The sequence below is a fragment of the Plasmodium yoelii genome (assembly GCF_900002385.2).
Source record: "Plasmodium yoelii strain 17X genome assembly, chromosome: 4".
In the NCBI taxonomy this organism is placed as follows: domain Eukaryota; phylum Apicomplexa; class Aconoidasida; order Haemosporida; family Plasmodiidae; genus Plasmodium; species Plasmodium yoelii.
In genome coordinates this window covers 919,846-933,806 of record NC_036176.2, presented here as the reverse complement: position 1 = coordinate 933,806, position 13,961 = coordinate 919,846, and the positions used below count along the sequence as shown (strand labels likewise).

Below are 13,961 nucleotides of genomic sequence, written 5' to 3'. Positions count from 1 at the left end.
AATCAACAAAAAAAATTAATTAATAAATGGTACAGGATCGACCTGCATAAGTTTGTATATATTTAATAATGATATTTTTTCCCCATAAACATAATTTATAGATTTTTTAGTCTGTTTTTTTGAGTATATTAATTTATAATTATTTTCATCAGTCTTTTATCATTAATTGAATTTATAACTGTCTGTGTCATTTTATTTACATCAAACAAATTTATAACCTTTTTCATGCTTTTTTTTTTCTTCGATTTTTTTCCACATCCATAATATAAATACTAATATAAAAATGGAAATAAATATATAATTAGTTTTTTTTTTATGCACATTTTAAGCCTTTCTACAAATTAAGAATATATATAATCAATATATTCAATTTAAGCAAATCAAATAAAAATAATATATTTATTCGTGTTTACTATGTTTATATATTGTTATCATAGTTTTTTATTGCTCCATCACTGTATACTACATCATTATAATTATTGCACTTAATATAAATACTTCAAATCAATGCATAAAATTTTATTTTTTCATTGTTTTAACATAATATATTTTCAAACAAATTAATTAGAACATGACTTTCTATAAAATTAACATTAATATGTAATTATATGGCATTCCCTGAATCAAAAACATTTCCGTTTTTAGTCAATGACACGATAATTTATTATTATATATGCATACGGATTAGAATAATAGACTAATTCTATATTATTAGTATTTTTGAATTATTAGATAATTTATTATAAACCAATACATTTATAATTTGATGCAATATACTTATATATGTTTATATTAAATATTTTAAAATATATTATAATATGTATATAATACCCATTATTATTATTATTATTATAAATTGTTGTATAAGGGATTAAATATTATACTTTTATGTAAATGAATAAACCAAATAAAGCAATATCTATTAATATAATTTAAAATTTTAAAAACAATATAAAGGAACTATTAAAAAGGAATATTATTATATTATTATATTTTTATATCATATATATAGCGTTATTACAGTTTGCTTGAGGGGTAATTATAATTTAATTAAAATAATTAGACATGAAATAATCAGTTTTATTAAATAAAAATTGTTATCAAATAAATCAAAAATATTTTATATTGTGATATGCACAATTTAACATTTAAAAATAAAATATAAACAAAATTATTGCAATAATTAAAAATGTAATTAAACATAGTTCTATAAATGTGATATATTTTAATTAAAATATTCACATAAAAAATCGGAATTATACTTTAATTATATTTTATATTCAAAATATAAGGAAAAATAAAATCTGGGCATTATAATTTATGAAATATGCACTCATTATAATTGTCTATAATATTAGCACCTGTCTTTTTTTTGTTATAAATTTAAACTTCATATAGAAATTAATAATTGGGGAGTATAATACATATATTTTTATAATATAATATTATATATAATTAAATGATTTTTGTTATATTATAATAATATTTAATAAACTTGCATAGGAAAATAAATATTGTTAAATTATACAAAATTCAATCGAAATAAAATTAAACCCTATATATAAATTTTATTATAAATGATTATGACAATATTAATAGATATTACATTTTATATTTTAATATATTTCATCGAAGCTTTTTAAATAGTTTGTTAAGAAATACACCATATGCCGCCACACCCGTCAATAATAGGGATCCAAAAATTCCAAGAACCGTAGCTAAGTAATCTTTTAGTACAAAAGCAAATATCGTAGGAAATATTATGAACAAAGCTATTAATATAACCAATAAAACTGAAGCTATTATAAATTTTTTTTTTGCTTTTTTCACTTTTTGTGACCACTTTCCATTTGTGCTATTATTCGTAGGAGGGGGCGCTTTTGCTTTTGCGCCTTGAGTTGAAGTAGAAGGTTTGTTTACCATTGCAGGTTTAGTTTGTACATTTTTGGTTGTAATTGAAGTAGCAGGTTTATTTGTCATTGCAGGTTTAGCTTGTACATTTTGTGTTGGAATTGGAGAAGGTGGTTTATTTGGCATTACAGGTTTTTTTATCATTGGCGGGCTAGTTTGTATATTTTGAGTTGGAATTGAAGTAGTAGGTTTATCTTGTACATTTGGGGTTGAAATTGGAACAGCTGTTTTATTTGGGATTACAGGTTTTATCACTCCCGGTTTAGTTTGTATAGTTTGGGTTGTAATTAGAGAAGATGCTTTGTTGGGCATTACAGGTTTTATCACTCCCGGTTTAGTTTGGACATTTGTGGTTGTAATTGTAGAAGCAGGTTTGCCTTGTATATTTGTCGTTGTAATTGTAGAAGCAGGTTTGCCTTGTATATTTGTCGTTGTAATTGTAGAAGCAGGTTTGCCTTGTACATTTGTGGTTGTAATTGTAGAAGCAGGTTTGCCTTGTACATTTGTGGTTGTAATTGTAGAAGCAGGTTTGGCTTGTACATTTGTGGTTGTAATTGTAGAACCCGGTTTTGCTTGTACATTTATGGTTGAAGTTGGAGCAGCTGGCTTTGCTTGTATATTTGTGGTTGTACTTGTAGAAGCAGGTTTGGCTTGTATATTTGTGGTTGTAATTGTAGAAGCAGGTTTGCCTTGTACATTTGTGGTTGTAATTGTAGAAGCAGGTTTGCCTTGTACATTTGTGGTTGTAATTGTAGAACCCGGTTTTGCTTGTACATTTATGGTTGAAGTTGGAGCAGCTGGCTTTGCTTGTATATTTGTGGTTGTACTTGTAGAAGCAGGTTTGGCTTGTATATTTGTGGTTGTAATTGTAGAAGCAGGTTTGCCTTGTACATTTGTGGTTGTAATTGTAGAAGCAGGTTTGGCTTGTACATTTGTGGTTGTAATTGTAGAACCCGGTTTTGCTTGTACATTTATGGTTGAAGTTGGAGCAGCTGGCTTTGCTTGTATATTTGTGGTTGTACTTGTAGAAGCAGGTTTGGCTTGTATATTTGTGGTTGTAATTGTAGAAGCAGGTTTGCCTTGTACATTTGTGGTTGTAATTGTAGAAGCAGGTTTGGCTTGTACATTTGTGGTTGTAATTGTAGAACCCGGTTTTGCTTGTACATTTATGGTTGAAGTTGGAGCAGCTGGCTTTGCTTGTATATTTGTGGTTGTAATTGTAGAAGCAGGTTTGGCTTGTACATTTGTGGTTGTAATTGTAGAAGCCGGTTTGCCTTGTACATTTGTGGTTGTAATTGTAGAACCCGGTTTTGCTTGTACATTTGTGGTTGTAGTTGTAACAGAAGGTTTAGTTTGTACATTTGTGGTTGTAGTTGTAACAGAAGGTTTAGTTTGTACATTTGTGGTTGTAATTGTAGAAGCAGGTTTGCCTTGTATATTTGTCGTTGTAATTGTAGAAGCAGGTTTGCTTTGTACATTTGTGGTTGTAATTGTAGAACCCGGTTTTGCTTGTACATTTGTAGTTGTAGTTGTAACAGCAGGTTTGGCTTGTACATTTGTGGTTGAAATTGGAGCAGGTGGCTTATTCGGAATTACAGGTTGTATCACTCCCGGTTTAGTTTGTATATTTGAGGTTGAAATGAAAGTATCTGGTTTTCTTATCATTACAGGATTTTTTATCATTACCGGTTTAGTTTCTATATTTGGGGTTGAAATTGAAGAATCAGGTTTATTTGTCATTACAGGCTTAGCCTGTGATCTTAAGCTTGGAGTGGGCGAGGGGAATTTGTTTACATTTTTAACTGGTGGCGTGTTTTTTACAATACTTGCTGATTTAATAAAAGGGGACCATCCTGCTTTCTCTGATAATAAACGACTGTGTCTCGAATATGAAGTAATATCTATAGACGGATTGCGATTTATTATTCCAATATCGCTAATCTAAAATGATAATGCAGAAAATGTGTATATACATGTATCATTTATGTTATATAAACATTATTTATTATAGTATATTAATATTATTTAAAAAACTACAACCATATGCAGATAAGCGTTCATGCATATATGAAATTATTATATACCGTGTCACTATGTTGCAACCAATTAAGTGATAATGATCTAGGTATAAATACGCTCATTTTTATCCGTGTACTACTTTTGTTTTAATACCACTCTTAAAAAACATTATAAATGTGTTCATAAAATGTGATATTACCATATATTTGAAAAATACAAATATATATATATTTATTTTTTATATTAAATTTTCATAGTATTTAATTTATTTCATGTGCTTATATATTGTTATATTTAATAATAAAGAAATCAAGATTTTTTTAATAGTAGTAATGATACTTCCTAATAAAAAAATTATAATATTTACTTTTGTTAAGCAATAAATATTATTATATTTTTTTAATAATTCAAAATAAGAAATATCATTAAAATCGTAAAAATTTAATAATTGTGCATTTAAGCAACAACAAAACTATGGATATTGTTGTATTACGAACTACAAAGTAATATATGAGAACTTGCAAACGATACAATTAACTAAAAATAGGCATTATTACTAGGAATATATAATTTTTTATTATATATATATATATATGTATTATGCATAAAAATATATTATTAAGGTATTTATTTTAATTAAAATAAAATTTGTACCAATAATAATAATTATTATTACATTGAAATGTTTAGTATAAATATTATACTAAACATGAACTATCTAATAAAATAAACATTAATTTTGCAAATACTAATAATTAAAAACCTTTAATTTAAATTTATAATAAACAACTAAATTATAAATATATTTAATTAACATTTATTTCATTTTATAGAAAAATATACATAATAATAATAATGCTTTTTTTACCCCTTATAAAGCTTATCTCTAATAAGTATAGAACAATTCATATTTGCAACGCAGTTGTTTTATATAAATATAATTAGAGCGCAAAACGAAATAATCCTACATAAGTATAATAGTAATTATAATTTGCAAAATTATATATCTTTTATTTTAACTAACCATTTTAAAGTTTATTATTAATACATAAATTAATATATCCATGTTTAATTTTAAATATACCATATTTTTATAATTATTATATAAAATCACAAAGTTATAACCTTTTTTAAAAGTTGAAACCATATGTATAGTAATATGTAAAGAGTTATTTCTTATATGACAAACAATATATAATAACAATAATAATTATATTACATAAAAAACGAATATATAATTTTTTATTTTGTATACAATCATATATATACTTTGAATAAATTTGTATAAACAATGTTAAATTATTTAAAAATAATAAAAATATAATGTTAAAAGTATATGTAGAACACGTTAAACGAAGTGTGATAATAATAAATGATTCATTATAATACTTCGTTGATGTAATATTAAAGATACATTAAATTTATTGAAATTACTAATTCACTTATATATCAAATTGAAGGGTTATATTGGTAAAAATCATTTTGTATTTTTTTGAAACTATAAATTATAAAGTATATTGTAATTTTATATCTTATTCCATATATATACTATGTGTCAATGGTAGCAAACACGAAATTATATAATTAAAAAAAAAAAAATTTAACCTGTAAAATATAAATTTATAAACAATATGTTGGTTGTGATAAAAAATGTAATATATTGATGCATCATTTCCAAAAAGAATGCTTCATTTCGTTAATAGTGAATCATAGGAAGCACTCGAAAAAACACTTCCAAAAAAAATATAATCTGTTGAATAATCATTATCACTATCTTTAATAAAAAGGGTTATATTTTCATCGAAACAAATATATCTCACAATGAATTATCAAACACACATAATATAAAATTCGTATTTTAAGAACAAAATAATATTATAAATTAACTTTTTCAATATGTCATGTGCAAATATACCCACGAACAATCCAATTGCAAAAATGTATGAGCTAAAAAAGATACATTAAAACTAGATAGTAACTATTATATCCGAATTTATAGAACACTTATCCGATTTAAAAAAACTTACTGCACATGAATATTTCAGAAAAACACAATATAAAAGACATATTTAAATAAATAAAAAATATATATATACATCGAATGAAGAAACCCATTTATACATAAAGAGACATTGGTGGTGAATAAATTATAAGGTATAAGAAATAAAAAGAAACCAATTATTTATATCAATATACAGTTTATCTGTTAATTTAGGAATATAGTATACGGTTTTATTATTCATAATCATTAATTTATCAAGTTATGAATTAGGGGGTAAACATATTGCATGTTACACTTTTTAAAATTATCCATTAAATATATATTTATTTTTTTGATAAATAAATTATTATATGCTATACAAAATTATAAATACATACATATATGTGTGTATAGGCTCTTAAAATTTTACCATCGCAGTAATCTGCGTTTTATTATGTTAATACGATTTCAAATATTCATAATTCTAGTTCACAATGTCTAACTCAATTATTTTATTTTTTAGTGTATTTAAAAAAATCATTTTATACATATACAAAAAGTAATATATTTGCATAGCGATTTTCTCTTGTTTATCCCTGCAAAATACTTGGTATTTTTTTTGAATTCCAATTCCTATGACAGTTGCTTCAGTATTATAAAAAAATTGGCATATAAAAAATATATATGTTATATAATATTTTAAAAAATTTCAAGCATAACACAAAAGATATAATTGTGATGAATATATTCAAAAATACGTATATGATATATAACATATTTTTAAAATTCCTTCATTTTTGAATAAAATGAATTATCATTAAAAAAATATTTCCTCGATACTAGCATCTGTTAACACATTTTAATTTTTTAAGCATTTTCATATATTGGATCATTATGCTTGCAATTATCAGTTTAATTATAAATTTTTTCAAAAAAAATAAAAATTTATGTATTTTTTTTGTAGAATTTTTTTTATATATTACAACAAAATATTTATATTTTTAACAAGTTTATGATAACATAAATAGGTAAAGCATATTTATATTTTATAATTTTTTGTATATAATTTAACACAAACGCATAAATTAAATTCCCAAGTCATCATTAAACAGTCGAATTAATCACAAGAAATAAAAAATAATAAAGAAGCAAAAAAAAAAATAAATAATTTATAAATTAGGCTAAATTTTCGTATCCCCAAATGTTGTTTACGTTCTCTGCTACAACTTTATATCATAAATAATATTTACTTAAAATATAGCTAATTATAAAAGTTATTATTTTTTTTGTTCTTCATAAATTAGCTTCAACCAAAGCTATTAAAAATAAAACATGTATAAAAGAAGACCATCTGCCATAATAAAATCCCTATTTATATATACACATATGACACACATAACCATATAATATGCCCACTTCACAAACAGGCTTATCATTTAAAAATAAATAAATACAAAAAATGCTATAAAAAAATGAATTATGTCTCTGAAGCAAAAAAATATTTCTCTATTTTTCAAGTAAATCATATATTGTATAGAAAATGCAGAGTAAATAATATAAAAGAGCGATATTATAATAAATTCCATTTTAGCACGAAAAATAGTGACTATAATAACGTCTCATTAAATACAAAAACGACTAATGAAACAAAAAATAATAATTATGATTTTTCAAAGCCTAAGTATAAAATAATTAATTCACAACCAAAAAGAAATTTAAGTGTCTTTGGGTATAATAGAGGAAAGTTTTTTGTAAGCATAAAGAAAGATTTTACTAGTTTTGTCGTTAATTCTTTAATTATTTTTGTTTTCCTTTATTCAGTTTATACATTAGCGCCAAAAGAAACCGTATCCCAAAGAAGAAAACGAATTATTACAGAAAGATTAATGAAAGAGTATAATATTTCGGATAAGGATCTCGAAATGATTGAACAGTACGATGATGTTACTGGAAGATAACATTTTATTATTAAAAATAATTAAAATATATATATTTATCTTAAATTGTGTTATTTAATATTTCCTTTTTTTATGTTATATCCCATTATTTTTTTTTTAATTACTTATTTACTTTACCTTAAACTAATTATGTGTATACTAATTATCATTGTTAAACCTTTTTGTTTTTATTAATAAATAAAACTATGCAATCACCATGTATTCATAAAATATTTCTTCTATTAATTTATAGTATCAATGATTTAATTTGAAATGCTATCGATGTTCAAATATTACATAAATAATTCATAAAATATATATAAACTATATAATGTCACAAAGCTTAGTATAATATTCATTGAAACATAAACTTTTATATTTGTTTATTAAATTTTTTTAGCATTTAAAAGATTTAATTTACAAAATTATATGTAATAATTATATAAATAATTTGAAACAATTGTATATTAAACATTTTAACAATAAATGAATAAAACAATAATCTTTTACTAAAATTAAAAAAATATAACTATAATATATAAGAAAACGACTATAAATTAATTTCGTTCAAATATGAGTCCTCCTATATAATAATATGCATAGCATATTTAACTTTATTTGTTTCTTCCATTCCCCCGAACAATGGAACCATAAGTTTGTTTGGTAGCTGAAAAAGAAAAAAAGTAAATGGATATATGCACATGTCTATATATATGTATCATTATCCAATAATATGTTTATATACTTTCTTTAAAATTGAAAAGAAAATAAATTTTTTTTTTTTTTTAAATATTAAAATATTACATGTGTTAAAAGGTAAATATTTAAATCTGATCATATTTTTAATTTGCTCCTTCATAGTAGCCAAAAATAAACATATAAAATAAAAAAGTAATAAGGGCCAAAATACAGGTATGTCTAAAAATGGGAAAAATGTGCAAACTATTGATAACAAAATAGCTCTCGTTGAATATAACCAAAATTTAAATTCATTTAATTTCCTTAAAAATGGTCTAAATTCTTTTTTGTCATCAGGATTATTATCTCTTTTTTGTTCGTTGACTTGTTTCATAGGAAGCAATAACCCATTATTCTCATTTTCATACTGTTCATATATTTCTTCAATATTGTGGGGGGTTAAAAACCTTAAAAATAAATTTAACAAAAAAATTGATAATGCATACGATACAACATAAAATCCGGTTACGTAATAAACCCTAAGTACATATATAATAAATAAACCCAGTAATGAAAACCATCTGGTTTTCAAATATAAAGTAGTTTTGTCTATATAATAGTTGTGCGTGTTAATTAGCTTTTTTAATAAATCGGGAACAGGTACTTCAGCTTCTTCCATTTTTTTATATCTTAAACTTATTTTGAATTTATTTAATGTTTATATTTGTTCTAAATTTATAATTTCCATTTAAGATTAATTATTCTTAGCTACATATATGCATAAAAAATATGTACGCCCTTATTTCCTATATATAACTATTTATTCACATATAAGTGTATGTAATATAACAAGTCAAAAAAAGCGCGCACACATTAACATATAATACCAAATTTAAAAAATATCATAAAAAACAAATTGTATATCCTACTATTTTTAAATAATTATTGATGATTGTAAAAATCAATTTATTTTTTTTGTCTTAAAAATATCCATATTATATACAACAATTTCCATAAAATAATATATGTTTTGCATTATAATAATATCACCAAAACATAATATTATATCCAAATTATTTATTCATTTTTCGAAAAAAAAAAAAATTATATATGTATAATAAATAGTTATATGAAAAAAATATTATATATTATAAAATATAATTTTCTAACATTTGGCATACCAATTATACATAATTACAGTTTTTCAAAAAACTTATAGTAATACCACGAATTCTCCCTTTATAAAAATTTCTTAATACTTATAATAATCAATTATATTATCATAAAGGAATTCTATAATATTTTTTGCTGGTGAAAAAATACAAAAGTATAATTTCACTTATTTATTTTTTTTATAATCATATTTTTTTAATATAAAGAATATGTTAATTATCCTTTTGGAACAAATATAAAAATAACATTTTTATTTTTCTTATAAAAAATTATATACAAATGTTATTGTAGCAAACTTTTTTACTGAAAAAAATTTTATATGCACAAAAATGCGAAAGAAACAATGCGCATATTATATTATAGATATTGTATATATTATATTTTTTTAATCTATACACAACGAGCATTCAATAAACAGTATTTTATATCAATTGTCTTAAAATATTCATAAAAATTATATTTATACGAAAAAAAATAATAATATAATAACTATCACCTCCAAAATATATATGATATTCAAAATTATAATAATTTATATTAAAATTATCCCCAAAATTACTAATTATCATATTTTCTCACTATACATATATATTTGAATAATATATGCACTATAAGTTTTATAGATTTTAATTACTTATTTTTTAAATGACAAAATCCAATATCAACAACTATATATAATTCAAATATAAACATAGAAAATAATATATATCTAATATAATAAATAAAAAGAGTATAATTTTGAAACAAAAAGGGCTGCATTCATTACCATAATACATTTATATTAATTTTTACAAATATGTAGATTTATATTATGGAATAGATTAATAAAGAAATAAATACATTATTAAAAAGGTGGAATAAAGTGGGAAATATAAATCCACATACACATATTTATATATTGGTTTACTTTTGGGGAAAATTGTGATACATATAAACTACCATCCACCGCTGCGAATTCTATTTGCCCTTTAAATAATTTAACATTAAAAATAACAAACTATTATATACTTTGCGATGATATATATACATATATTTCTATTTATCTATTTAGAATATTTACGTAATAATTGACTATGGAAATGCAAAGATTGTGTTGTTCCTAAATACTAAAAAATATATTTGAACACAATATTTTTACTTAAATCACATCATTTGATATAATAATACATAAAAATTGTATTTTCATTATTTTGTTTTTAACGTATTTAAAAAATAGATAAAATAATAATAAATTTCATTGAATGTCTATTATGTGTCACCAAATGACAAATTGATTTGCATATAAGATCATTATTATACATATATGCATTCATTCTGTAATAATCACGCACATAAAGACATTTATATACATATATATAACATTTTGGAAAGTATATATAATTTCCAGTGAAAAATTATTTTTTCATAGAAAAACAATCACAAAAGGGTATCGGATAAAAAATATAATAATGTTTTTTAGTAGTAAAAAAATTTATTATCTTAATATTTTAGTTAACAGCAGCGGCTTTTGTATATTTTTTGATCATTTTGGCTATTTAAGGTAAAGGTTTCTGGTAAATATCTGATTAGAATAAATAAGAAAGATTAATAAAAGGTGATGTGTGCATGGTTTTCAGAAAATGTTATATATAAACAATAGTATTTTTGCATGAGTTATGCATAAGCGCAAAAGATAAAATATGAATGTTCACAGGAATACATGTATATTTTTATTTCCTATATTTATTATTATATTTTTTGTCGCGTTTTCTTACATTTGCTCTTCTTGAAGTTCTTGTTTCATAGCCTTTCTTGCTATTTCATCAAATGCTTGATCAACATTAATTGCATTTTTGGCACTTGTCTCAAAATATGGTATATTGTTATTTGCTTTACACCATTGCAAAACTTTTACAGATTGAACCTGAAAAAATAAATAACCATATGCATATATTGTCACTCACAAATATATGTATATATAGACTATGCTAACACATTTATAAATAGTTGTATTATTTGCTTAAAAATTACTTTTCTTTTATTTGTTTCATCAACTTTATTTCCAATTATAACAAAGGGAAAATTTTCAGGATCCTTTGGACTTGCCTGAAAAGGAAAAATATAAATTAATGAAAAAGTATTATCCAAAATATTATATGAACATATATATGTTAATGATTATGAACAGAAAATATTCTTCTGCACGCATTTGGATAATTTATTTTCTTTCATTTTCTTTACTTGTATTAGAAATTCATCTTTCCAAGATTCTAAAGATTCATAGGTTTTGTAATTTGTTAAATCAAAAACTAATACACAACAATCTGCTCCCCTATAAAAGGCCACGCCTAAACTTTGAAAGCGCTCCTGTCCTGCTGTATCCCATATCTAAGATAAGCATTTTGTAAAATATGTACAAATACCAATAATGTGAAATGTGCCAAAGTATTATTATGTAATTCGTGATATTATAATATTACAATAATAGAAGTTAATACATCAAATACATATATACGTATAATTGTAATATTTATTTCATTATCATATAACCTGCATAGTTAATTGCTCATTGTCAACTACTGTTTCCTTTGTTAAAAAATCTGCTCCAACTGAAAAAAACAAAATTTTATTAAATTAAATTAAGGAAATATTAATAGAATGTCTTCATAACGTAAACACCCCCTAAAATAATACATGCCATTATCAGATTATATAATTACTTGTAGCCTTGTATTGGTTCGTAAACTTTTTATTTACGTATTGATTCATTAATGATGTTTTTCCAACACTGCATAGAGGTAAAAAAAAATGCATATAATTAATAGAATAGGCACAAATTATTTGATAGTAATATAGTCAACTTGAATTATCCAACAAAGAGTATGTAATATAAATGTATTTGTTAGCTATATAATATTTATCAACTCAAAATTATTAATTAAATTTTAAAAATAATTGTTCTATATTAAATTATATTTCGTTTTATGTTTAAAAAAACTACTCCCCTTTATTTTCTTAATATTTTTATTTCTCCAATTTTTTATACACAATTCTGCATAGCAACATATGATTGCTATTCAAATTCCATTTTTTTATAAAGTTCAAAATACACATGTGTAAATTTTATATTATAGACATATAGATATGTTAATTTACTATATCATTTCAGTACCCCCTTTATAATTTTTAAAAGTATATCTTTAATGTAGTAACATGTATAATGCATTGATATGCATAAAATATACATTACTTAAAAAAATAGTACAAAATATTTTAATCGTATTTTCCTTCATAATTAATTATATCTGCAATGTAGTTTTCTCTTTTGTTACCCATTTCTTTATATTCTTCTTAAATATAATATATGATTTACATTTTTCATAAAATATTTAAAATAAATATAAATAGATTGCTTTTATGTTTTTTGTGTTTACCCACTATCCCCAAGAATGATAACTTTTAAAATGGTTCTCTTTTTATTTGACATAATTCCTTTTTCTTTTCCTAATAGTTATTTTTATTTTATGGGAAACTAATTTCAGTTTATCTTATATGTGTAAATAACAGAAAAACCTGAACATAAATATAAGAATATGTATATGGTTATATATTATTTTTCTTTTAATTTAAAAAACTATTATGCTAGTATCCTTTAAAAATATACTTCGATAATGTTTCCTTATCGTTTTTATTACTATACAATAATATAAGCTTTTTAGCTAAAGATTAATTTCGAAAATAAAATAAACAATATAATAATAAATCAAAATAAGAAACTTAAAAAATATATAAATATGGAAATAAATAATAAAAATCAGCGTTATATTTGTATATGCACATAATATATTTTTTTAATATTTTACAATATACGTTATGAAATTTATAAATACAATTTTTTTTCCCATTTGTACCAATTCAAAAAAAAAAAAAAATATATATAATTGTTCTTATACATAAATTACTCCCATATGTATATATAATATAAATATCATGATACCAATTCATTAGCTTAATCACATATTTATATAAAAAATATACATAGCTTAATTGTTTGTATATCAAGTTTTTATAGGATATTTATAAAAATTTTAATGTAATAAGTTTTTATTACACCAGTGTGCAAATATATGTTCCCTTAAATAATATGAGCAAATTTCTTAAAAGTACATAAATTATATAATGAATTTTACAATTTTCTTAAAAATTATATGGACACTTTTTTTAAGAAAATATACCAAAATATATTTATTTTTATATTCATTTGTGCTACGGATATGTTTATT

General features: G+C 22.3%; 4 protein-coding genes across 4 annotated transcripts; 1 reads left to right on the top strand and 3 right to left on the bottom strand.

Moving 5' to 3' along the window:
• Positions 1-1,626: 1,626 nt before the first annotated feature.
• PY17X_0421300 (uncharacterized protein) lies at positions 1,627-4,052 on the bottom strand (the record flags this gene model as incomplete). The annotated part of the gene is made up of 2 exons (XM_722502.3): positions 1,627-3,852; positions 3,996-4,052. 2 exons carry the CDS (start codon positions 4,050-4,052, stop codon positions 1,627-1,629), a joined length of 2,283 nt encoding a protein of 760 aa, XP_727595.3.
• A 3,331-nt stretch (positions 4,053-7,383) lies between these two features.
• PY17X_0421200 (conserved protein, unknown function) lies at positions 7,384-7,869 on the top strand (the record flags this gene model as incomplete). Its single annotated transcript, XM_724535.2, has 1 exon — positions 7,384-7,869. One exon carries the CDS (start codon positions 7,384-7,386, stop codon positions 7,867-7,869), a length of 486 nt encoding a protein of 161 aa, XP_729628.2.
• A 593-nt stretch (positions 7,870-8,462) lies between these two features.
• PY17X_0421100 (protein RER1, putative) lies at positions 8,463-9,205 on the bottom strand (the record flags this gene model as incomplete). Its single annotated transcript, XM_022955133.1, has 2 exons — positions 8,463-8,515; positions 8,653-9,205. The coding sequence occupies 2 exons, from the start codon at positions 9,203-9,205 to the stop codon at positions 8,463-8,465; spliced, it is 606 nt and encodes a 201-aa protein (XP_022811601.1).
• A 1,985-nt stretch (positions 9,206-11,190) lies between these two features.
• Positions 11,191-13,165, bottom strand: PY17X_0421000 (ras-related protein RAB7, putative; the record flags this gene model as incomplete). Its single annotated transcript, XM_022955132.1, has 7 exons — positions 11,191-11,260; positions 11,454-11,602; positions 11,710-11,784; positions 11,920-12,066; positions 12,229-12,287; positions 12,399-12,466; positions 13,113-13,165. The coding sequence occupies 7 exons, from the start codon at positions 13,163-13,165 to the stop codon at positions 11,191-11,193; spliced, it is 621 nt and encodes a 206-aa protein (XP_022811600.1).
• Positions 13,166-13,961: the final 796 nt, after the last annotated feature.